Below are 22507 nucleotides of genomic sequence, written 5' to 3'. Positions count from 1 at the left end.
AGGTACTACCTGTAATAGGCTTTCACTGAGACCTAAGTTCCTTTTGATTCTGGAAACTGGGACCATTTCTTGTCTCTGGTTGACCTAGGAGAGGGAGTTTTCTAGGCTATATAGTTGTAGGACCTGGAAATACTCAGGTAGACTTAAGAACTATCTCTTGCTGATCTTCTTCTGTAGCTAATTGGCAGAGGGGCTTTGGGCCTGAAGGCTGCCCTTGTCTTGAAGCAATAGTCTGGCAGCTTGGAGAGAGAAAAGTGAGGTGGTATGTTTCTGTTTGCAATGCAAGGTAGCTTTGGCTAAGGCGGTGGGGGGGGAGTTGATAAGAGGAAAAGATTGGTGCTTCTTAACTCAACATTCCCATCATGTAAATGCCAATGTTACCTTCAGTAAGTTTGCTAAAAAGGAAAACCTGTTTCAAAAGACTTGAAAGCAGCTCTAAGAATCACTTGATAGCTAAAATTTAGCATGGGGCTGTAATCAGCTCAATCGAGAGGAAAGATCTCGCTTCTGGAGTGAGCAGAGGGTGTAGACATTCCTGGGGATGCAAGGGAAGTGGGGAAAGGATCAAGTCAGGAAGCACTAGCCCCATCCCAGCTGGCTGACTCACCCCACAGTTGGGTGTGGGTGGCCTGGGGCTACCTATGTAGCATTTGCTTGGAAGTTGCTCTTAGTGATGGCTGGTGGACTCTGCATGGGAGACACAACCCTTCCTCTCTCTTTCAGCTCCCTCCAACTAGAAGGAAATGAAAGCAATGCCCTCATCAACAGCTGCCTTTGTGTCTTTCCAATTTGTAGGCATACATGGGGGAGATGGGGGAATAGTGTGTATTTCTGTGTTTACTATTCTCTGTCCACAGCTGACTTCATTCTGTGTTAAGGACCAGGTGACTAATACCCTTTTCCAAGATATCAGCTTCTTAGAAATGATTCTTTCCTGGGAAAGTATCACAGAAAGACAGCTGGAAATGAATTGTTCCAGCCTTCCTTTTCTTTTAACTCTGAGTTAGAGAGGATTGGGGAATGGGAGCTTCTCCTCCTTGCCCTACTAGGTCAAGGGAATCTTTCTTGAGCACACTCTTTCTTTCTGCTTAAACAAAAGGGGCTCTGTGTGCTGTTTACCCAAGCTTTCAGGTAGCAAAGCCCAATCAAAAGTTCTGTTCAGATGGGTTAGGAACCTGTTGCTTGGGGAACATTTGGGTAGTCTCTTTATTAGGAACAGAATCCTATTCCTTTAACCCACAATTAAGTCTTGCTGGGTCTCCTGGACATAAATCCTAGAGAGATGGGCTACAGTAAAGAGGGATGGAAAGCAAATAGCATTAGACCAATACTTTTGACATTTGAGTGTGGCTTGAGTGTATACAAAAGCAGTAACTATCACAAGGTGACCAAGGACATTGCCTCATAGAGATAAAATGGAGAGGAGATTTTTCTCCAGGTGTTCTTCTTCAGTGTGTGATTCTCCATTGCCCTGTGAGATAGTACATGTGTACCTAGGGGTCCTGTCTCCATTCTGCCCCACTCTTGGAGTTTTCCTTCCTTTACCACCATGCCAATGTGACTACCCATTATGTTACCAGGCTTGGTGGCCTATGCCACCCAAGGTGCACAGAATTAGTATAATATGTGTCATCTTCCTAGCGGCAATCTCAGATCTGTCTGTCTCTCTCTCTCTTTCTCTTCACAATCCCTACCCTATTTTCTACACAACTGAATTCGTCCCAGGTAAAGATTCTGAGTACTTTAGAATTCATATGATATGTGTTGGAGTCTGATGCTTCCCAAGTGCATCAATAGAGAGATTAGACTTTAAATTTTTCTGCCTTTCCTGCTCTTATTCTCATAGAATTCTGAATGTGAGAAGAAGTCATCAAGGTCATTTGTTAGAGGGTGACCTGGGGACTGCTAGTGAGCACAAGGGGTCTCCAGGTGGTCAGAGGCCTCAAGAATTAATATTTTAAAAAAGGACAGTCATGGACCTCTCTGACAAAAACAGGCAGCTTACATACTGTCTTTTATTGGTGCCTCCCCAAAAGCAGCATCATTTTCCCCATTTGGAGGATTTTTTGCACAATTCTTATGGGAATAGATGTACCAAATGTACCAAGTCCCTAGAGACTTGGGCCCTGCTGAAGTGGCCTGGAAACTGAACATTTGAGGACTACTATATCCAAACAACACGAATTTGATAGGGGCCTAGGGAAGAGAGTGACCCTACCTCAGCAGCAGGTTGGTTCATGCCACTTTTATATATCTAACAAGTTCTCCTTTTAGCTGACTAATCCCACCTGCTGCCATTTCAGAACACTGCTTAGAGATTCCTGTGCTGTACGCCATGACATTCTGGCTCTTTCTCCACCTTTTATTGATTGCTGCTGCCTCCTGCCTCCTATCTATCCAGTGAGAGTCATGGTTTCATTAAGAACACTCTAGCACACTGGGAGAATTGAGGCCAGCAACACTTTTTTTTTTAATGAACTTAACAAAAATCAAGTAGCATCACTTTTTAAAAAGATTGCCTACTGTTATTCTACCTAAAAATCCTTTCCAGACCTGATACTTCCTCAGAGACCTTTCCTTCTTTTCCTTGTTTTCACCTTCCTCTTTTCCCCTTCTCTTCCCCTGCCTCTCTTCTCATCTTCAAATGGATTATAGTCTCTGTCACCTGCAGTTGTCAGATGCTGTGCTGGGCACTACACTGGGCAAATTAAGTGTCTATAACACAGTGTGGGGCCCATAGCAAGGGTTCACTTAATGCTTGTTGAGTAGACATTGCCTTCCCTAATGCATAGGAGCTTTACAATCTAAAACTGACAGATGTAGTTCTGTGAGGGAATTAGAAGAGCCAGTGAACTGAATTTCTTTTTGTTTCTTTCTTTCTTTTTTATACGTGTATTTCAGGTTCTGATCTTTTTTTCCTTCTAGATCCTTTCTAAATCAGTCTGGTTTTTTGGAGCATTTTCCCCAGAAGGGAACTAAGTCTTTTTTTAAAAAATTAAATAATTACTGATATCTCCTTTTTACATCATTTATGTTTTCTAAGAGACCCCTACCTTTTTCTCCTCCTAGAAAGCCATCTCTTTTTAACAAAGAAATTTTAAAAGGGAGAATGAGAGAACTTTTAAGAAGAGATTTCCCCAATATATAAATAGTCAAAGGATCTGAGCAGTTTAAGAAAAAAACAATCAGTAACTATATAAAGAAAAATAGGGCAAATCACTAAAGAGATATAATGTAAGTTAGAACAACTATGAGGTTTCATTCTATACCCATCAAATTGACAAAGATGAAAAAGCCATTTTGATCTTGGGACTAAGAAGGTCCAAAGCCAGGTTCCCTGAATACCAAAATATTAATTGCCCTTTGTCAATAGCAGAAAATTGGAAGCAAAGTGGGTATACATGGAAAGGGTGACAGGCTTGAGCACTGAACAGATCATAGCTTGTTAGGGTAATGGAATGCTTTTGTATAGTAAGAAATGACAAATACAAGTAATTCAGGGGAACATGGGAAGACTTACACTAACTGATAATGAATGGAGAAAGGAAGAGCAGAACAGTATTTGTGATGACTCCAATAATGTAAATGAAAATAACACTTGAAGGCAACCAAACTCAGATTTACTGAAGCGAACGGTCTTGCTCCCTAGATAAGATGAGCAACCACACAAAAAATGTTTTTAAAAAAAGTGTTAAGTTGGGTAAAGGTCAACGGGTGCAAAATTGTGTCCATGCTGTCAGACTTTGGGACTCTGTTCTGCTTAACTGATTTTCCTTGTTAAAAGGGAAGGTTCTGTAGAGGTAGTGTGGTTTAGTGGACAGAGTGTTGGCCTTGTTACCTCGAAGACTTGGGTTCTAGTCCTGCCTCTGACAGACTGGCTAGTTGACCCTGGGCAAGTCATTTAATCTCAGAGTGGCCCAGGAAACTAAGATTTATGTTGCAGAGTGATTGCACATCTGCATTGATAGAGAGAGTGCCTTATTTGAAGTTCCCAGTAAAATCACAGATCCAGACCAAAAAATGGGAGAGTTCAATGGTCAGAGGAGTATATTGGTAAATGACTGTGATTAAAAACAACCAAGGGGGGCAGCTTGGCGGCACAGTGGATAAAGCACCAGCCCTGGAGTCAGAAGGACCTGAGTTCAAATGCGGCCTCAGACACATAACACTAGCTATGTGACCCTGGAAGTCACTTAATCCCATTGCCTAGCCAAAAAAACCCAACAAAGCCAACAACAAAAGGCACCAAAAATCTTTTTTAAAGAGCTAATGGAGTTAGGCCGGACCCTAAGACATTTGAGGGGTACATTGAGAAGCTGAGCCAGAGAAGAGAGAGAATAGAGACTCCTGTGCAAAGGATAAGGCGAAAAGAGATAGTGATAGGGAAGGAAAGCCTTCTGGTAGAGAGAATGCTGGGTGGTGGGTCGTGAGGATTAGGAAATTAGGGATGTATGAGGCAAGAATTGTCACTAAGGAGTAGTACCTAGTTCTTGACTTGACAACAGGTTCTAGGACCTGGTGAGTAGGCAGATGGTGAATAGCTTGGTGAGTTATAGGGAGTGACCCTGGGGAGCTTAGAAAACAGGAGCTGGTCTAAATCACTGTTGTTTAGAGAAATGCAAATTAAAACAACTCCAAGGTATCACCTTATACCTATCAGAGTGGCTAATTAATATTGACAGAAAAGGAAAATTATAAATGTTGGAGATTTGGGAAAATTGGAACACTAATGCATTGTTGGTGAGTTGTGAACTGATCCAGCCATTCTGGAGAGCAATTTGGAATTATGCCCAAAGGGCTATAAAACTTTGCATACCCTTTGATCCAGCAATACCACTACTAGGTCTGTATCCCAAAGAGACCACAAAAAAGAGAAAAGGATCCACATGTACAAAAATATTTATAGCAGCTCTTTTTGTAGTGGCAAAGATTGGGAAATAGAGGGGATGCCCATCAGTTGGGGAATGGCTGAACAAGTTGTAGTATGTGAATGTAGTAGAATACTTTTGTTCCATAAGAAATGATGAGCATGCAGATTTCAGAAAAACCTGGGAAGATTTACACGAATTGAAGCTAAGTGAAGTGCGCAAAATCAGAAGAACGTTGTACACAGTAATAACCACGTTGTGAGAGGATCAACTATGATAGACTTAGCTCTTCTCAGCAATCCAATAATCTAAGGCAATTCCAATAGACTTATGTTGGAAAATGCTATCCACATCCAGAGAAAGAACTATGGAGTCTGAATGCAGATCAAAGCATACTATTTTCTCTCCTTTTTTTGTTTCTGTTTTTTCTTTCTCATGGTTTTCTCCTTTTGTTCTGATTGTTCTTTCACAATATGACTAACGTGGAAGTATGTTTAACGTGATTGTACGTGTATAACCTGTATCAGATTGCTTATCATCTTGGGGATGGGGGAAGAAAGGGAGGGAGGGTGAAAATTTTGGATCTCAAAATCTTACAAAAATGAATTTTGAAAACAATTTTTACATGTAATTGGAAAAAATAAAGTACTATTAAGTGCAGAAAGAAAAAGGAAAACAGGAACTGGGGAGAGGCAGTGAAGCTCAAGACTAACCTTCTTTTGGGGCAGCTAGGTGGTGCAGTGGATAGAGCATGGGCCCTGAAATCAGGAGGACCTGAGTTCAAATGTGGCCTCAGACCAAACACTTGACACTTACTAGCTGTGTGGCCCTGGGCAAGTCACTTAACCCCAATTGCCTAAAAACAAACCAAAAAAAAAAAAAAGACTAACCTTCTTTTGTGTTCAGTATTCTTAGGATTTAGCTGTGTTTCCTTCTCTCATCAATCCTTGTCATCCATAATGGCATCCCTGCCTCTCAGAGGTGGAAACTGTGACTAAGTGCCTGGTCCACGGAGGTACTTGCAATGGAGTAGGCTTGTCTGAATAGGAGCTGCGTGTTCACCCCCGCGCGGCAGACCACATTGAGTGGGTGGAGAAGAAAAAGGGATTTGGAATGTTGACCTTTTCCTTGAAATTGAAAGACTTTAACTTGGAGTAGCCAGGGTACCCTTAGGATCTTTTAATGAATGACTGTTATCTAAGGCTTTCTGCAGAGTGTCAAATTTTGACGTTGTTTCCTGGCAGACCTGATGTTGTATAAGTGAAGAAAGTATAGGTTCGATTCAGTTCTGCCTTCTGAAGTAGCTTTGGGTAATTTTTGTGTCTCCTGCGCAGACATTTCCTAATGAGCATACCTTTTGTGTAAGTATGGAAGAGCTGGCCAAGATACAGGGAATGAATTCCCTTTCTGGACTGGCCTGATAGGGGAGTTTGGGAGGAAGGAGGCATCTGGACTTTGTGCAGTTGGTCAAGTTAAATATCTTGCAAGATTGTCCTCTCTGAGGTATCCTCTCCTCTGTGTCAGGAAGACAAATACCAGTCCATGTCCTGAGTCTATGGAGGAGTAACGTGTTGCTAGAATACCATGGCTGCTAGTTACAGTCTGTCCTCCAACCAGCATCATCATAATCATAATAGCATGGATCAGTTGGATTCAGTGCACTAACGATATACTTGTGTGCCTGTTTTTCCACAACCTTTCCAACATTTTTCTAGTGCTTTTACATTTTATAAAGTGTATTATTTCATTTCAATTCCATAGTAACCTAATGAAGGAGGTAATGAAAAATAGACTCCAAATATACCATGGCTGTCTCCAGGTTTTGTCTTATCTTTGAAGCTTCAGACTGAAGTTATAGAGTGTAGTGGAATGAACACTGGGTTAGGAAACACATGATAGGTTTGAATCCTGGTTCTGTCCTTACTGCCCGTGTGACCTTGGACAAGTGACTTTACTTCTCTTGGTTTTCATTTATTTTTCTCTAAATTTAGAGGTTGGACCGCTACTTGATCTCTAGGACTCCCTTTTGGTTCTATGGCCTGTGGCTTGTAATTGAGCATTTCTAATGTGCTTGATTCCTGTTCTACCTCTTTCTACTCCAGGTTGACAGGCCAGTGGGCTTCTTGTTCACAGGAGCTAAGGGCCCTGCCCTTTGGTTTCAGAGCTAATTAATATTCCTTAAGCCACTGCCACTAAGAAATCATGTTATTGGGTTTTTTATGTTTTAAAATGTTTATTGATATCTGTTTTCTTTACTTCACCTTCATTTCTTGTTATAGTCCTCCCTTCTCCCTTCCCTGATGGCCATCCCTTATCTCCTTATAACAAAGGATTAAAAAAAAGAAAAAGAAAAAAGTTTAGCAAAACTAACCTAACACAACACGTCAGCCAAACTGTATGCAGTGTTCCATGCCCGTAGTTTTCTCCTCACCCTGCAAAGAAGAAAGGGAGGTAGCTAGCATCTACAGAACTCTTTAAGGTTTGCAGAGCACTGTACCTTTGCTGTCTCATTTCTCATATCTTTTGGGGGGGCCAAGGGTAAAATGTTAACAGTTTTTGAAACAAATGTGGGAGGGCTGAAAGAAGAAACTTACTCTGCCACTAGAACCTGAAAGCAGGAACACTGGCAAAGCATTGAGCTATATAATTCCTCTATTTCTCCATCTGAAAAATAGGATTGGGAAAACCGTATTCTCCCTTAACCCAGGATCAGTCCAAGAGAAAGAATTCTCTAAGTACTTGATACTAAAGTGAAGACAGGCTAGGATGACATTAGGGAACAGCATTAAGGAGCTTTCTTGGATTTGGTAAAGAGATTTCTGACACAAAGATTATGTGAAAGCACATTCTGAATTACTAATAAGAGAAATGCAAATCAAAACAACCCTGAGGTTTCACCTCATACCAGAAAATTGACAAAGATGATAGAAATGTGAACAGGGGCCTTAGAGACAAACCATTCATTTTTCAGATGAGGAAACTGAAGCTTAGAAAGGAAGTGACTTGAAGTTCTTCTTGGGACCTAGAATGGTGGCAGGGTTTCTATTGTTAAACTAGAAATGGGGGCTTTATTTTCCAGTGTTTACCAAAAGCTATTGGGAATAGAGACCCTAGACTTGGATGACTCTCTGAGCATAAATGAAAAAAGCAAACCCTGGGATCCAGTAGAACCTATTTTTCCACCTCCCCTCAAAGTTTCCTAGGAGAATGAGTTAGTCAGGAAGCAGCAGAAGTGGTTCTGGTCACAGCCCGGTGTTTGTGTAGGTGCGTGTTTGTGCCGTGTTTCCTGGATGAGCCCACAAGTGGGGTAGGAAAGTATACACATGGCCCCTTCCGGGGCAAGCCCAGACTGCCTAAGAGAGAAGCAGGAGTGGCAGGCCCCAAAACATGCAAGAACCTAGGTTTTAGCTAGTATCTCTACGAGATGACCCTTCAAGAGAGGTAGTATAACTGGGCCTCGAGTCAAGCAAAAGCTTGTAGGCTCTTTGCCATATAGGAGAGGATTATAGCCCCAGCACCATGGTCCTTGATTCTTTGCCCTTAGGCTCAAAAAAAAAAAGATTAAAATATCCTATTCATATAAGTTATCCCATCTTTTGCATAGCTCCTTAGAGGTCAAGATGGCTGGACTCTTACACTTAGTAGATGTAAAACCATGAAGAAGTCACTTTTCATGAGGCTCTGTGAGCCTCGGTTTCTTCATTTGTAAAATTGGAAAAAAAATAATGCTTTTACTATTTGTTTTGGTGCTATAAGGAAAGTTTACAAAAGAAGGTTTACAAAGCTCAATTAAAGTGCTCAGTAAATACGATCTATTTCAGTAGGTCTGTGATTTCATTGATGTGGGCACTTCTTTCATTGGTACAAATTGCAACCCATCCTCACCTTTTAATCCTGTATGATTTGTGTCCATGTCTTTCCGTTATGCTCTACAGTAGGTCCACCTGCCTCACTCTGCTGGACTTCCCCTAGATTCCTTGAATTTGTTTGAATATGAGTGGAACGTTCCAGCTGCCTCTCATTCACCCTCAATCTTTCGCCGTAAGTGTTCTATCTCCTTTTCCAGGTTGCATTTCTCTAAATGATAGCCTTGATTTTTAAAATAGGTTTTTATTGATATCTTTTGTTTTTATAGCACCTACATTTATTTTCCTTCCCTCTACCCCTTCCAGGTAGCCATCCTTTATAAAAAGAAAAAAGAAGATGAAAAGAAGTGCTACAAAACTAACCATAATGGAAAAGTCTCATGTTACATGCAGTATTCCATATCCATGGTCCCATACTTCTTCAAGAAGCTAGGGGTCAGGAAGAGGGGTAGTGGGAGGTAGGGGAGGGTAGTTGCTTCCTTGGGGCCCAGCTTGGTTCTTTTAAATTTTGCCTCATTCAGTTTCTCTTGCTTTGTGGTTCTTTCTATTTATGTCGTTGTCATTTTGCACATCACCGTTTTGTTCTGCTTATTTCCCTCTGCAGTGGTTCCTAGAAGTTTTTCCCTGCTTTTCTTCTGTACATTATTTATCATTTCCATTGTTTCTTACAGCACAGTAGTATTCCATCACATTCCTGGACTACATGTTGTTTAACCATTTCCCAATCAATGGGCATCAACTTTGTTTCCAATTTTTTTTGCTACCACGAAAAACGCTTCTATTGTGGTGTACATGGAGATTCTATGATCCTTTCTTTTTGTCATTGACCAACTGGGGGCATATTCCTAGCAGTGGAATCAGAGGGTATGGATATTTTAGTCCCTTTTTTTTTTGCACAATTCCAATTGCTTTCCCTAATGTTTACCACTTTGCAGCTCTATTAGTAATGTTACTGAGCCCATCTTTCCACAGTCCTTCCAACAGTAGCTATGCACATTTTTGGTCATCTTTATGAATTTTCTGGGTGAGATGAAAGTTGCTTTTGATTTTCATTTCTGTTATTAGTAATTTGTCACATTCTTTCATATGGTTGTTAATAGTTTGCAATTCCTTTGAGAACTGTTTGGCCACTTAACCAATGGGAGATAATGCTATCCTTTAAATGCGGTTTCTCCCGCATAATTCTTCATTGGGACTATGCTACAACCTATTCATATTCACCAAATGCTATTGCCCTTTATGTGACCTGCAATTTTGATTCCGAAGGCTGTTGTGCTTTATAATTTATAGCCATCACAGTGCCTGACCCATAGTAGGGTTTGATAAATGTGCATTGATCTATTGATTGAGGGATGAGTCGAAGAATATTGGTGTTTAAAAGATGGGTTTTCTTTTAGGAAACAGGCTGAATTGTTGGAGGCGCCATGCAGTTTCCGAAACTGTCTTCAGCCTGCTTTGATTTTCCTCTTCGAAGCTGGGCTCAATTCATTGTGCACCCGCATGGTCCTCCATCCGTGCATTGATGAACAAACTACAGGCTGTGTCCATTCAGCTTCCTGGCGTAGTAACAATAGGCATTTCTTATTCATTTGTTTGCTTGGTTTTTTCTGTTTGAATAGTTAGGCTGAACCCTTGTCTGATTATTGATCTCTTCTAGGAGCTTTCCAGTCTCTTTTGGAGCCAGTCTGACTGAATCAGTTGAACTTTTGTTGAAAATGGTGATAGTCTGAGTTTGCTTCATCCCGTTCCTTTATCCATTCCCCATTTTTCTGCCTGAGCAGCTTGTTTTAAATAAATTAGGTTGGAGCTATTTTGCTTATATACTATACCTTCTTTTTGTTTTTATTTCTGCTTTGCTGAAATTGTTGATTCTATGGTAACAAACCCTTTTGTATCCATTTCCCTTTCTTTACACACACATGAGCACAATCCTAGTTCAGAACGTAATCACCTGGACTATTGAAATATCAGATCATTGCCCATACAGCTTTCAAATAGATATTCCTAAAGCCTGGGCCTAATCATACCCTGCCTTTACTCAAGTACCACCTGTGGCTCCTTTTTGCCTCAGATAAATACTGTTTTATTTTATCATCTGTTTTGAATCTAAAGCCCTTCAAAGCTAATTCCAGCCTATCTTTCCAGGCTTTTTTGCCTTTGTTCTTCTTCACAAACTCTGTGTTGAAGTCAAACAGTCTTCTTGCTATTTGCCATTCTTGATATTGTGTCTTTTGCCTCCAGAGAGGAGCACCTCAAGCCTGGAGTACTTGTACTCCACTTCCACCACCTGGAATCCTTAGGTTTCTTGAAGACGGCTCTGGGGCCACCTTTTACTCTAGGGTTTTCCTGATCTCTTCATTTTTCAGTAGAATACATATACATATTTTCACATTAGTCATGTTGTAAGGAAGAATTAGAACCAATAGAGGAACCAGAAGAAAGAGAAAACAAAACAGAAGGAAAAAAAATAGCAAACGGTATGCTTCGGTCTGCAGACTCCAGAGTTCTTTCTTTGGATGTGGAGAGCATTTTCGTTACTTCAGTCTTTATGAGCTCATATAAATCTTTCCATGTTTCTCCATATTCATCACATGCATCATTTCTTATAGCACAGTAATATTCCATTACTTTCAGGTACCGTAATTTGTTTAGCCATTCTCCAGTCAGTGGGCATCTACTTTGTTTCTACTTCTTAGCTATCATAAAAAGTGCTGCTAAAACTGTTTTGGAGTTTATGGGTACTTTTTTCTTATCAATGCCTTCCTTAGGATATAAGCCCAGTAATGGAGTGTCTGGTTCAAAGGGTATGGACATTTTAGTCACTTTATTTACATAATTCCAATTTGCTTTCCCTAATGGTTGTGCCGTTTCACAGCTTCACCAACAATGTATTAGAGTGTCTTTCCACAACTCTTCCAATATTTACTGTTGCCATTTTTGATAATTTTTGCCAGTTTGCAGGGTATGAGGTGAAACCTGAGAGTTGTTTGGATTTACATTTCTCTTATAATTAGTGATTTGAAGGATTTTTACATGTGGCTTTGAATACTTTACAATTTTTCCTTTGAGAACTGTTTGACCATTTATTTATTGGGGAATAGCTATTAGCCATATATGTATATATACACACATATATATAAATTCTTTATATATCATGATACTAAACTTGTTGTCAGAGAAATTTGATAGAGATTTTTTTCCCATTCTACCACATCCTTTCTTATCCTAGATGCATAATGTTGTCTATGCAAAAGATTTTCAGTTTCAAGTAATCATTATTTTATTTTTGTAAATTATTTTTTACAGTTATTTATTATTTATACAGTTACGTACATATTATTTTATCTTTTGTAATTTCTTCTGTCTCTTGTTTGGTTAAAAATATATCTCCTACCCATAGCTGTGATCTGTTTCTTTTGTAATTTTTTAATATTATGGTCTTTCATATTCAGGTCATATATGCATTTAGAACTTATTGTGGAGTGTGGTATAAGGTGTTGGTCTAAGCCTAATTTCTGCCAGACTGCTTTCTAGTTTTCCTAGCAATTTTTATCAAATAGAGAATTTTTCCTTAGGTAACTTATTTTTTCTGCTTTATTAAACAGTAGGTTATTGAGGTCTATTATTTCCAAATCTCCCTTATCCGTTGCATTGTTCTATCTCTTGATTTTTTAGCTATATGTCTTGATGACTGCTCTTTTATAATATAGTTTGAGGACTAGAAGTGTTATTTTCTCTTCATTATTACTTCTTTTTCTTATTTCCTTTGATGTTCTAGATCTTTTGTTTTTCCAAATGAATTTTGTTATTATTTTATCAAGTTCTGAGAAATATCCTCCTGGTAAAATTTAATTGGTATAGAATTAAAAGTGTAAATTAATTATAGTAGTATTGTCATTTTTATTATAGCCCTAAGCACTGAATATTTCTCCAGCCATGTAGGTTGTTATTTCATTCTTTAAGGTGCAGCTTTGTAACTGAATTGAAAAAAACACGTTTTTGGCGTGCTTTGGGAGATTGTTCTCCAGATAGTTTCTGGATTTGGTAGTTATTTGAAATGAGATTTCCCTTTCTATTATGGCTTCTTGTGTTCTGTTATTATTATATAAAAGTACTGTTGATTTTTGATGATTTATTCTGTAACCTACAACTTTGCTGAAGCTGTTGCCTCAGTTAGTATCTTTGCTGATTTCCTGGGGTTTTCCAAGTAAATCATCACAACATCAGCAAAACAGGACAGTTCTGTTTCCTCTTTACCTGTCTTTATTCCTTTAATTCCTTTCTCTTGTCTTATTGCTATTGCGAGAATTTCCAGAACTATATCAAATAATAGTAGAGAAAGTGGGAATCTTTGCTTCATTCCTTTATTGGAAAAGGTTCTTGTATATCTCCATTATATGTGATGTTTGCTTTTGATTTGAGATAGATGCTATTTTATGATAGTAAAAAAAAAAGATCCCTCTATGCCTGTATGATTTATAAGGTTTTTAGCATAGAAAGAGTGGTATACCTTATCAGAGGCTTTTTCTGCATCTATTGAGATGATCATGTGGTTTTGGATATTTTAAGTATTAGGAATATGCTTATCTCATAAAAGGATTCTGGTAAGAGTTTTTATTTTCCTTTCTTAATTTTTGAGGACAATTTGTGAAATATGAGTGTTAACCATTTTTTAAAAGTTTGATAGAATTCTGTGAATCTATCAAGTCTAGGGTGTTTTTTTTCTTTTAGTAGTTCCTTTACAGCTAGATCTCTTTCATTTTATGAAATTGGCTTTTTTAAAGATCTCTATCTGCTATTTTGATAGTTTGGACATGATATATTTTTGAAGGTATTTCTATACTTCTTTTGTGTTCTCTGTTTTTAGCATATAGCTGTGTATAATATGTTCTGGTTATGCTTTTTATTTCTTCTGGCTTTGCTGTGATTTCACCTTGGCCATTTGGTATTTTATTGATTTTCTGCTAGCTTCTTTCTATTCACTAAACTAAAGATTAGTCAATTTTGTTACTCTTTTTTTAAATCAGCTTTTAGTTTTATTTATTATTTCTAGGGGTTTTTTCATTTCCAATTTAGCTATTTCTCCTGTAATTTTTAAAAATAACTCCTCTTTTGTGCTTATTTTAGGTTTTTTTATTTGTTGATTCTCTAAGTTTTTTAAATGCACGTTCAGTTTGTTAGCTTCTTTTTTTATTTTGTTAATTTAGTACGATTTTTTTTCCCTGAGGACTAATTGAGCTATATCATAGGGACTTTAATACATTTTTAAAAAATTGCGTTGAAGAAATTAATGCTTTTTGTTGTTACTTTCCAATAATTCTCCCTATAGAACCTTCCCTTACGTAAAAGAAAAACAGTTCAGCGAGAGACCTAAGCCATGTCTAATAGTAATGTACCATTTTAAAGCTACCCCACCATTTCTCCATCAAGAGAAAGGAAATTCTTTTACCATTATTCCTCTTGAATGAAGACTGATTATTACATTAATTTGAATTAACTTCTTTTAGTGTTTTCTTTCTCATCATTGTGTTCATTATTCATATTATTCTCTAGTTCATCAGCCTCATTAGCTCCCATGATCTTCACTTTCATTCTACCTTAGTTATATAGGGCTGTCACACCCTTGATCTCATCATCATCCCCTACATCTGTTCTACCTCTTCTGTCTATAACTCTGAAATTCCTGTGCCTGATCACAACAACCTGTCCTTCTGGCTCTCCCTGTGCTTCACTCCTCCTAAGTCCATTCTCTGTCCTCACCCCAACCTCCAGACTCATCCTGCTTTCTCGTGCTATCATTCTTATCCTGGCTTTGCTTCAGTTCAACCTTTATACCATCTTGAACACTGGAATCCCTTGTGCCACTGCCCTAAGGCATGCAGTTCATTCCTTTCTAGACCAGCATCTTCCTTTTCTGCTTCTGCTTACACATTGCTGAACACTGCTAGAGGAAGTCACCCAGCCATGGTTTATATATAAAGCCATACCTTTATATGTAAAGCTATAAGTTCCTATTATGTACAGCTTGGGTTTTGCGGGTTTTGTTTGTTTGTTTTTTAGATATATAATAGATTTAGCACAGTAATGCCAACGCTGTCCTGCTTCTCTGTGACTCTGAACTTTCTTCTATGTGTTTTATTATTGTTTTATTGACGCACTTTTCTTTTTTGGGCATCACTATTACTATATGCAACTAGTCTGGGTCCTCATTGCTGCTTTTCATGGAGTATTGGCAAGAGCCTCCTAATGGCTCTTGCTGCCCTCCAGTACTTCTTCCATATGGATGCTAAAGTGATAGTCCTCAAGCTTAAGAAGCATCAAAGGCTCCCTTAGGAATAGGATACAAGTGTTTATGTTTAGCATTTAAAGCCCTTCCCAGTCTGGCTTCAGCCTATCTTCTGATAGGCTGATTACACATTACCAGCCACTGTGTGGTCCATGGTCCAGCCAAACTAGCTTGCTTGCTGTTTCTCCTACATAGCATTGCATCTCCTGCATTCACGCCCTTCTTTGCACAATCTGGCCTCTCCCTACTATCCACCATATATGTACTGCCCTCCCTCTTCACTTCAGACTTCTGGAACCAAGCTTATCTGAGGTGCCACCTCCTTCGAGAGGCCTTCCCCCATTTCCTCAGTTGTTAGTTCATAACTCTCCCCTCCCAGTCATTCATTGTGTATTCACTTTGTACATATATTATATTTACTCATCTGAACATATTGTATCCCTGTGATAGAATATTAGGTTCTTTGAGGGCAAGCTGTCTTCTGTGTTTTATGTCCCTGGCTTCCTATAGCACCTGGCACCTAAAATGCTTGTTAATTGGTCATCAGATAACCTGTGAGTCATCCTTCATTTAGCAACAACTTCTATCTTGTTTTTTTTTATAAAGAGAATATTAATATTTATACAGTTTGGTTCCTCTAGTAATATTTTTCCTGCGATCTTTGAATAAGGATCTCATATTTAGAGTACCATAAGTTCATGTTTATCGCTAACCTAAAAAACACAAAGGGGCAGCTAGGTGGCACAGTGGATAGAGCACCAGCCCTGAAGTCAGGAGGACCTGAGTTCAAATCCGGACTCACACCAAACACTTGACACTTACTAGCTGTGTGACCCTGGGCAAGTCACTTAATCCCAATTGCCTAAAAAAATTAAAAAATAAAAAACACATGATTCTTACCCTATCCTTTGCCTCCTTTTTCATTATTCCACACTGTGACTAAGGAAGTAGAAAGGCACTTCCCATGACTAAGGGCCATTTTGTATTTTCTTCATTTTCTTAGTGGTCAGGGCCAAAAAGATTTTGTCACTTTGTGACTTCTCTGTACTTAGCCAGGCTGGTCCTCTGTGCCCCAAGCCCAAATTCAAAGCCTTTCCAGTTTGGCAGATTCTGCTAGAGCATATATTCTATAGTAACCTTTTGAGTACCCTAGGTTAACTCCAAGCCATTATGAGGCATTAGTATAGGGTTTTTATAGCTATTGTAATACTTATTACTAATTATTTATGATAATTAATAGTCTCTAATGTCCTTTCTAGCTTTATTAGTATTATTAAATTGTATTTTTAAAAGATATTGTGTTGTATAAGGAGGAATCCGACAACCTAACTGAGGGCGTCCCATGTATACTTGACACCTCCAAAAGAGGCAGGCATTTGAAGGAGATGGACAGTTATCCTTTGAACCTTAATCTCTCTCTTTCCACGTTCTAGCTAGGGGAGAGTTATGAGAAGAAAGCCTGTTGGATTTTGCCCTCTTGACTTTATTGAGAGCGATATTTCTCCTTTACCAGTTTGCTCAGTCCACGTTGCTAATTTAAGTGAACCAATCCAAAGTCGCTTCTCTTACTGCTGTGTTAACTGTGGCCAGGAGGATTGAACTGTCAAATTTGTGCTATAACCAAGCTTCCTAGCTTGTCCTGCAGTCAGCTTTCTTATCTTCCTTTAAGGAAACTACCCAGGATGACTTGACATAATAATCAGACCAGGTCTATCCCCCCTGGTGAACTGAGCAGAGAGAGCTGCTCCCAAATGTCCATGGAGAGACTTTGCTCCATTAAATTAGTTTTCTTGACTGAGTCCACCAAAACTATTGCTCTCTCGTTGCACTTTTCTGGATGCATCACTGCAAAACAAAAGAACTTTGAGTTATTTCTTGGATTTCATGATCTTCATCCATCTATTAAATAAAGATAAAGTACCTGAGAGTTGAAGAAGGGAACCAGTTTCTTCCTCAGAAACTTGAAGACCTAGTCCCTCTTTCTCTATTTCATACCTTCTTTTCCCATCCCCCAACCTTCTTTAATGGCTGAGCAGTTGTAACCACATCCTTCCCAGGGACACCCACCCCACCTTCAACAGTGTTGGCACCCTGTCTGAGAGAGTCAGGGAGGAGACCTGCTCAGGCATCAGGGCAGCTGGCTCATATGACTCGAATCTCTGGTTTTAAGACTCTTCAGGTGACTTAGAGCATGCTGGCAACTCCCATTATCTGTTCTCTGCACTATGGACTTCATGAGTGGCTCTTACTGGCACGTGTTTAAATTCTAGATATTGTTTTAGATGCAGGCTGTGGGAGTTATGGGTCAAGAGTAAGAGTGGGATCTTTGTCTTTTAGTGGAAGGTGGGGCCGAATGATTCAGCAAGTTGTAAAAGGGCTGGTTTCCCACAGTGTAGGTGGCTCAAGGAAGCCCATCCCTGTTATTAGAGATCTTACTACCTTCCTGTGGATTCACAAAGCCATTCCTGGGTGACTCTCTCCTCCATTCCTTTTCCTGGAATGACTTAACCTTCATTTACTCTGCATATGACTTAATTAAGCCCTCCAAGGAGAGGGTAGACATCCAGCTCTAGAAGCCATCAGGTCAGGGGTGTGGTATATGGTAGCCTCGCCATGACCTGGCACTTGGAAAACTGTGATCTTGGCTATGGTAGCCTCGCCATGACCTGGCACTTGGAAACCTGTGATCTTGGCTCTGGTAGCCTCGCCATGACCTGGCACTTGGAAACCTGTGATCTTGGCTCTGGTAGCCTAGGGAATCAAGGCTTCTGGCATCTGTTTTTTTCTGCCGTCTTGGCTAACGGCACCTTGATCAAGTGCCTCAGTTCCTGTCTGTGTAACCTGAGTCCCTCTCTTTTTTTTCACCCTTATCCTTCACAGTCATCTTAGCCTATTGTAGGTGTGTTGAAGATATGAAATACTTTGGACGGCTTGAAGAAAGGCAATGTTTGAATAGAGAAGATTATTTTGTTATTGTTATTTTTGTTAAAGCTAGAGTGGCCAAATTCAAATTACCTAGACATTTTCCTTTCACCTGAAAGTGTTGGTTGTCTTGAAATAGATCTCTTGGAAGGAAATGAAGGTAAAGTATATTAAACATTTTTCTTGGGTTATCTAGAAGAGTCCTTGGAGATAAGGAAATAGACTAGATGTTCTTCAGGTGTTACTCCTAATCATTTGAATGTTTAATTTATTTTCTCTTTCTTTGAGTTAGTAGAAAGCAAAATTCAGGTTGGACAGAATCTTTTGTTAAAAGTGACATCTGGATCCTTTTGGTTGACACAGAAAAATTATTCTTAATATGAGGAGAAAATAGAACCAAAGGAAATGCATTTATTAGTTGTGGCCAAATGATTAAAAGCCCTCATGGATAGAATCTCCCATTACAAATTGGGAAACCAGGTCTAATTTTTGTCTCCGCCTCTGATTTTTACCGTGTGTTCACAGACAAATCACCTAACTTCTCATTCTTGTTTTCTCCTCTGTAAATGGGGTGCAGGTCTTTCATCTTTTCCTTTACCTCTTGGTTTCCCTAGCAAGTCTTTAAGCTCCTCTAAGAGAAATATTATTTAGATGATAAGGACGTGATTCTCATTTAGACTTCAAGTAGAATTTAAAACAATTGGTCTGTTGTCTCACTCTGATTTAGTCCCAGACCATTTGCTAATAACTCTTCTTGGGGAAACCAGGCTGCCCTCTGCCAATAATACCTGCCTGTGGGTTCCTTTCAGGTTTAAACCATGATTCCTGTCACTGAGCTCCGGTACTTTGCTGATACTCAGCCAGCTTATCGAATCCTGAAGCCATGGTGGGATGTCTTCACAGATTACATATCCATTGTCATGCTGATGATTGCAGTATTTGGGGGGACGCTTCAGGTCACCCAGGACAAGATGATCTGTCTCCCTTGTAAATGGGTTACTAAAGACTCCTGCAATGATTCCTTTCAAGGTTGGTCTACTCCTGCCCCGGATCCCACCTATTACAACTCTACAGTCCTTACGTCTCCAGACCCAGGGCCCAAAGGAATCAAGTATGACCTCGATCGGCATCAGTACAACTACGTAGATGCAGTATGCTATGAGAACCGGCTCCACTGGTTCGCCAAGTATTTCCCCTATTTGGTGCTGCTCCATACACTTATCTTCTTGGCCTGCAGTAACTTCTGGTTCAAGTTTCCCCGGACCAGCTCCAAACTGGAGCACTTTGTCTCTATCCTGCTTAAATGTTTTGATTCACCTTGGACTACCCGGGCACTCTCAGAGACAGTGGTGGAGGAGAGTGACCCTAAGCCAGCCTTTAGCAAGATGAATGGCTCTATGGACAAGAAGTCATCAACTGTGAGTGAAGATGTGGAGGCTACTGTGCCCATGTTACAGCGGAGCAAGTCAAGAATTGAGCAAGGTATTGTGGACCGGTCAGAGACGGGAGTATTAGACAAGAAAGAAGGGGAGCAGGCCAAAGCTCTCTTTGAGAAAGTGAAGAAATTTCGGACTCATGTGGAGGAAGGGGACATTGTCTACCGCCTCTACATGCGGCAGACAATCATCAAGGTGATCAAGTTTATACTAATCATTAGCTACACGGTGTACTATGTCAACAACATCAAATTTGATGTTGACTGTACCGTAGACATTCAGAGCCTAACAGGCTACCGCACGTACCGCTGTGCCCACCCTCTAGCCACTCTCTTCAAGATCCTGGCCTCTTTCTATATTAGTCTGGTGATCTTCTATGGCTTGATATGCATGTATACACTATGGTGGATGCTCCGGCGCTCCCTCAAGAAGTACTCGTTTGAGTCCATCCGGGAGGAGAGCAGTTACAGCGACATCCCTGATGTAAAGAATGACTTTGCCTTCATGTTGCACCTTATCGACCAGTATGACCCCCTTTATTCCAAGCGTTTTGCTGTCTTCCTCTCAGAGGTGAGTGAAAATAAGTTACGGCAGCTGAACCTCAACAATGAGTGGACATTGGAGAAGCTGAGGCAGCGCATCACCAAGAATTCCCAGGATAAGCTGGAGTTGCACCTCTTCATGCTAAGTGGGATTCCAGACACAGTCTTTGACCTCATTGAGCTGGAGGTGCTCAAGCTGGAGCTCATCCCTGATGTGACCATCCCTCCCAGCATCGCCCAGCTCACCAGCCTCAAGGAGCTTTGGCTCTACCACACAGCAGCCAAGATCGAGGCCCCTGCCCTGGCCTTCCTGAGAGAGAACCTCAAGGCCTTGCATATCAAGTTCACTGACATCAAAGAGATCCCTCTGTGGATCTATAGTTTAAAGACCTTGGAGGAGCTCCACCTGACTGGTAACCTGAGTGCGGAGAACAACCGTTATATTGTGATAGACGGTCTGCGGGAGCTGAAGCGGCTCAAGGTCCTGCGACTTAAGAGCAACCTGACCAAGCTGCCGCAGGTGGTCACAGATGTGGGTGTCCACCTCCAGAAGCTTTCTATCAACAATGAAGGGACCAAGTTAATTGTCCTCAACAGCCTGAAGAAGATGGTGAACCTGACTGAGCTGGAACTGATCCGCTGTGACTTGGAACGCATCCCACACTCCATCTTCAGTCTCCATAACCTGCAGGAGATTGATCTGAAGGACAACAACCTTAAGACCATAGAAGAGATCATCAGTTTCCAACACCTGCATCGCCTCACCTGCCTTAAGCTGTGGTACAACCAAATTGCCTACATCCCCATCCAAATCGGGAACCTTACCAACCTGGAGCGTCTCTACCTGAATCGCAACAAGATAGAGAAGATCCCTACCCAGCTCTTCTACTGCCGCAAGCTACGCTACCTGGATCTCAGTCACAACAATTTGACCTTTATTCCTGCTGACATTGGACTGCTACAGAACCTTCAGAATTTGGCTGTGACAGCCAACCGGGTAAGTTTATGGTAGAAATAGGAGGGTGGGGGAGCTTGAGATGAAGCAGGTGATGGCATCTCTCATTTGATAGCGCCTTAGATTTTACAAATTATTTTCCTCACCATGGCTCCAGGAAGTAGATAGTAGGGTTAAATACTATTATTCTCATTTTATAGATGAAAAAAAACCAGAAGGTCAGGTAAAGAGATGTGCCCAAGGTCATGCAACCAAGGAGGTGTCAGAAGCTGAATTCAAATACAAGATTCCTGACTCCAGTTCCTGTGTTTTCTGTTATACTTTGCTGGTGAAGAAGTGTATTTTTAGGGGCAGCTAGATGGCGCAATGGATAGAGCTCCAGCCTTGGAGTCAGGAGGAACTGAAATCAAATGTGGCCTCCCCAGACACTTGATACTTACTAGCTGTATGACCCTGGGCAAGTCACTTAACCCTGATTGCCTTAAAAAAAAGTGTTTTTAAATAGGAGCTTGTGAAAGCTTGAATGCATAAAATAATTTGGTCTCAGTGAATATTGGAGGGAGATACAAGAATAGTAGAAGACCTCGTCAGTTCCCTCAAGGAGATTACTGACATAGAAAGTGGATAGGACTAAAGAAGAGCTTTAGTAATACATTTTAAAAGTCACTGTAATAGAGAGTGGGCCCAGTGCAGAGGAGCCTATACAGTTAATGTAAGGTCAATGAGGTGGGTTAATCAGGATTTTGAAAGTGACTTTTTTTTTTTTTAAAGACTCTTGGCAGAAGGTGTAACTAGATGGCACAGTGGATAGAGCTCCTGCCTTGGAGTCAGGAGGACCTGAGTTTAAATCCAGCCTCAGATACTTGACAGTTACTAGTTGTATGACCCTGGACAAGTCACTTAACCCCAATTGCCTAAGCAAGTGGAAAAAAAAAAAGAATCTTGGCAGAGAGAGCAGAGGGATTTAGATTAGCCAAAAGGAATAGGAGCTTAATTCATACAACGAAAATGACATGTCTGTGATTGTTTCTTTGCCTTTCCTAGGTATTACATTTCTCAAAAAAGCGTGGATGAAACATAGAGAATTAAGAGCTGAGGTAACTCATTACCTCAACAATAAGTTGTTGGCTTGATTGAGAGTCTGGGCAAATCCACTGCTTCTTCAAGTTTAGTTCATCTGTCATAGAGGTTTCTTCATCTGGGATCTATGGACCCCCAAGGGCTGGATTTCAACAAGTCCATGAACTTTCATGGGGAAAAAAAATTACATCTTTATTTTCACCTACCTCTAACTGAAATTGAACATTTCCTTTAGTTAAAAGAGTTCTTCGGAGCCTGGGCAAGTCACTTAACCCCATTGCCTAAAATAACCAAAACAAAAAAAAAGTTCTTCTGAGAAAGGCTCCATAGGCTTAACCAGATTGCCAAGGGTCCATGACACAGAATAAGGCTAAGAACCACCCCAACCCACTCATCTGTTAGGAGGAAAAGGACTCATTGAGGAAGGATATTAACTGCTGAAAGGAAACCAGTCTTCAAACTGTAATCAGCCAGTGTTTTCAATTAGAGTATATAATACTGTGAGAATTAAAAAGGTATCCAGGTACTTAGCTTAGTAAGGACTTGGACTTT

At 40.2% G+C, this 22507-nt stretch overlaps 1 protein-coding gene across 3 annotated transcripts in view; it reads left to right on the top strand.

Moving 5' to 3' along the window:
- LRRC8A (leucine rich repeat containing 8 VRAC subunit A) overlaps positions 1-22507 on the top strand; it is a 38078-nt gene that overhangs the window by 6446 nt on the left and 9125 nt on the right. The window contains exons 3-5 of one of the 3 annotated variants that reach the window (XM_020965531.2): positions 8804-8909; positions 9041-9169; positions 18752-20917. In XM_020965531.2, the coding sequence (XP_020821190.1) occupies positions 18761-20917 (2157 nt within the window). In that variant the 5' untranslated portion in view covers positions 8804-8909; positions 9041-9169; positions 18752-18760. The remainder of the gene's footprint in view (positions 1-8803; positions 8910-9040; positions 9170-18751; positions 20918-22507) is intronic. The other 2 variants (XM_020965530.2, XM_020965529.2) reach the window with 2 other exon arrangements.

This window comes from Phascolarctos cinereus, unplaced genomic scaffold (genome assembly GCF_003287225.1).
Source record: "Phascolarctos cinereus isolate Bilbo 61053 unplaced genomic scaffold, phaCin_HiC Scaffold_2;HRSCAF=192, whole genome shotgun sequence".
Lineage (NCBI taxonomy): Eukaryota > Metazoa > Chordata > Mammalia > Diprotodontia > Phascolarctidae > Phascolarctos > Phascolarctos cinereus.
The sequence above is the reverse complement of the archived record's forward strand: the minus strand, read 5'-3'. Positions and strand labels throughout refer to the sequence as shown.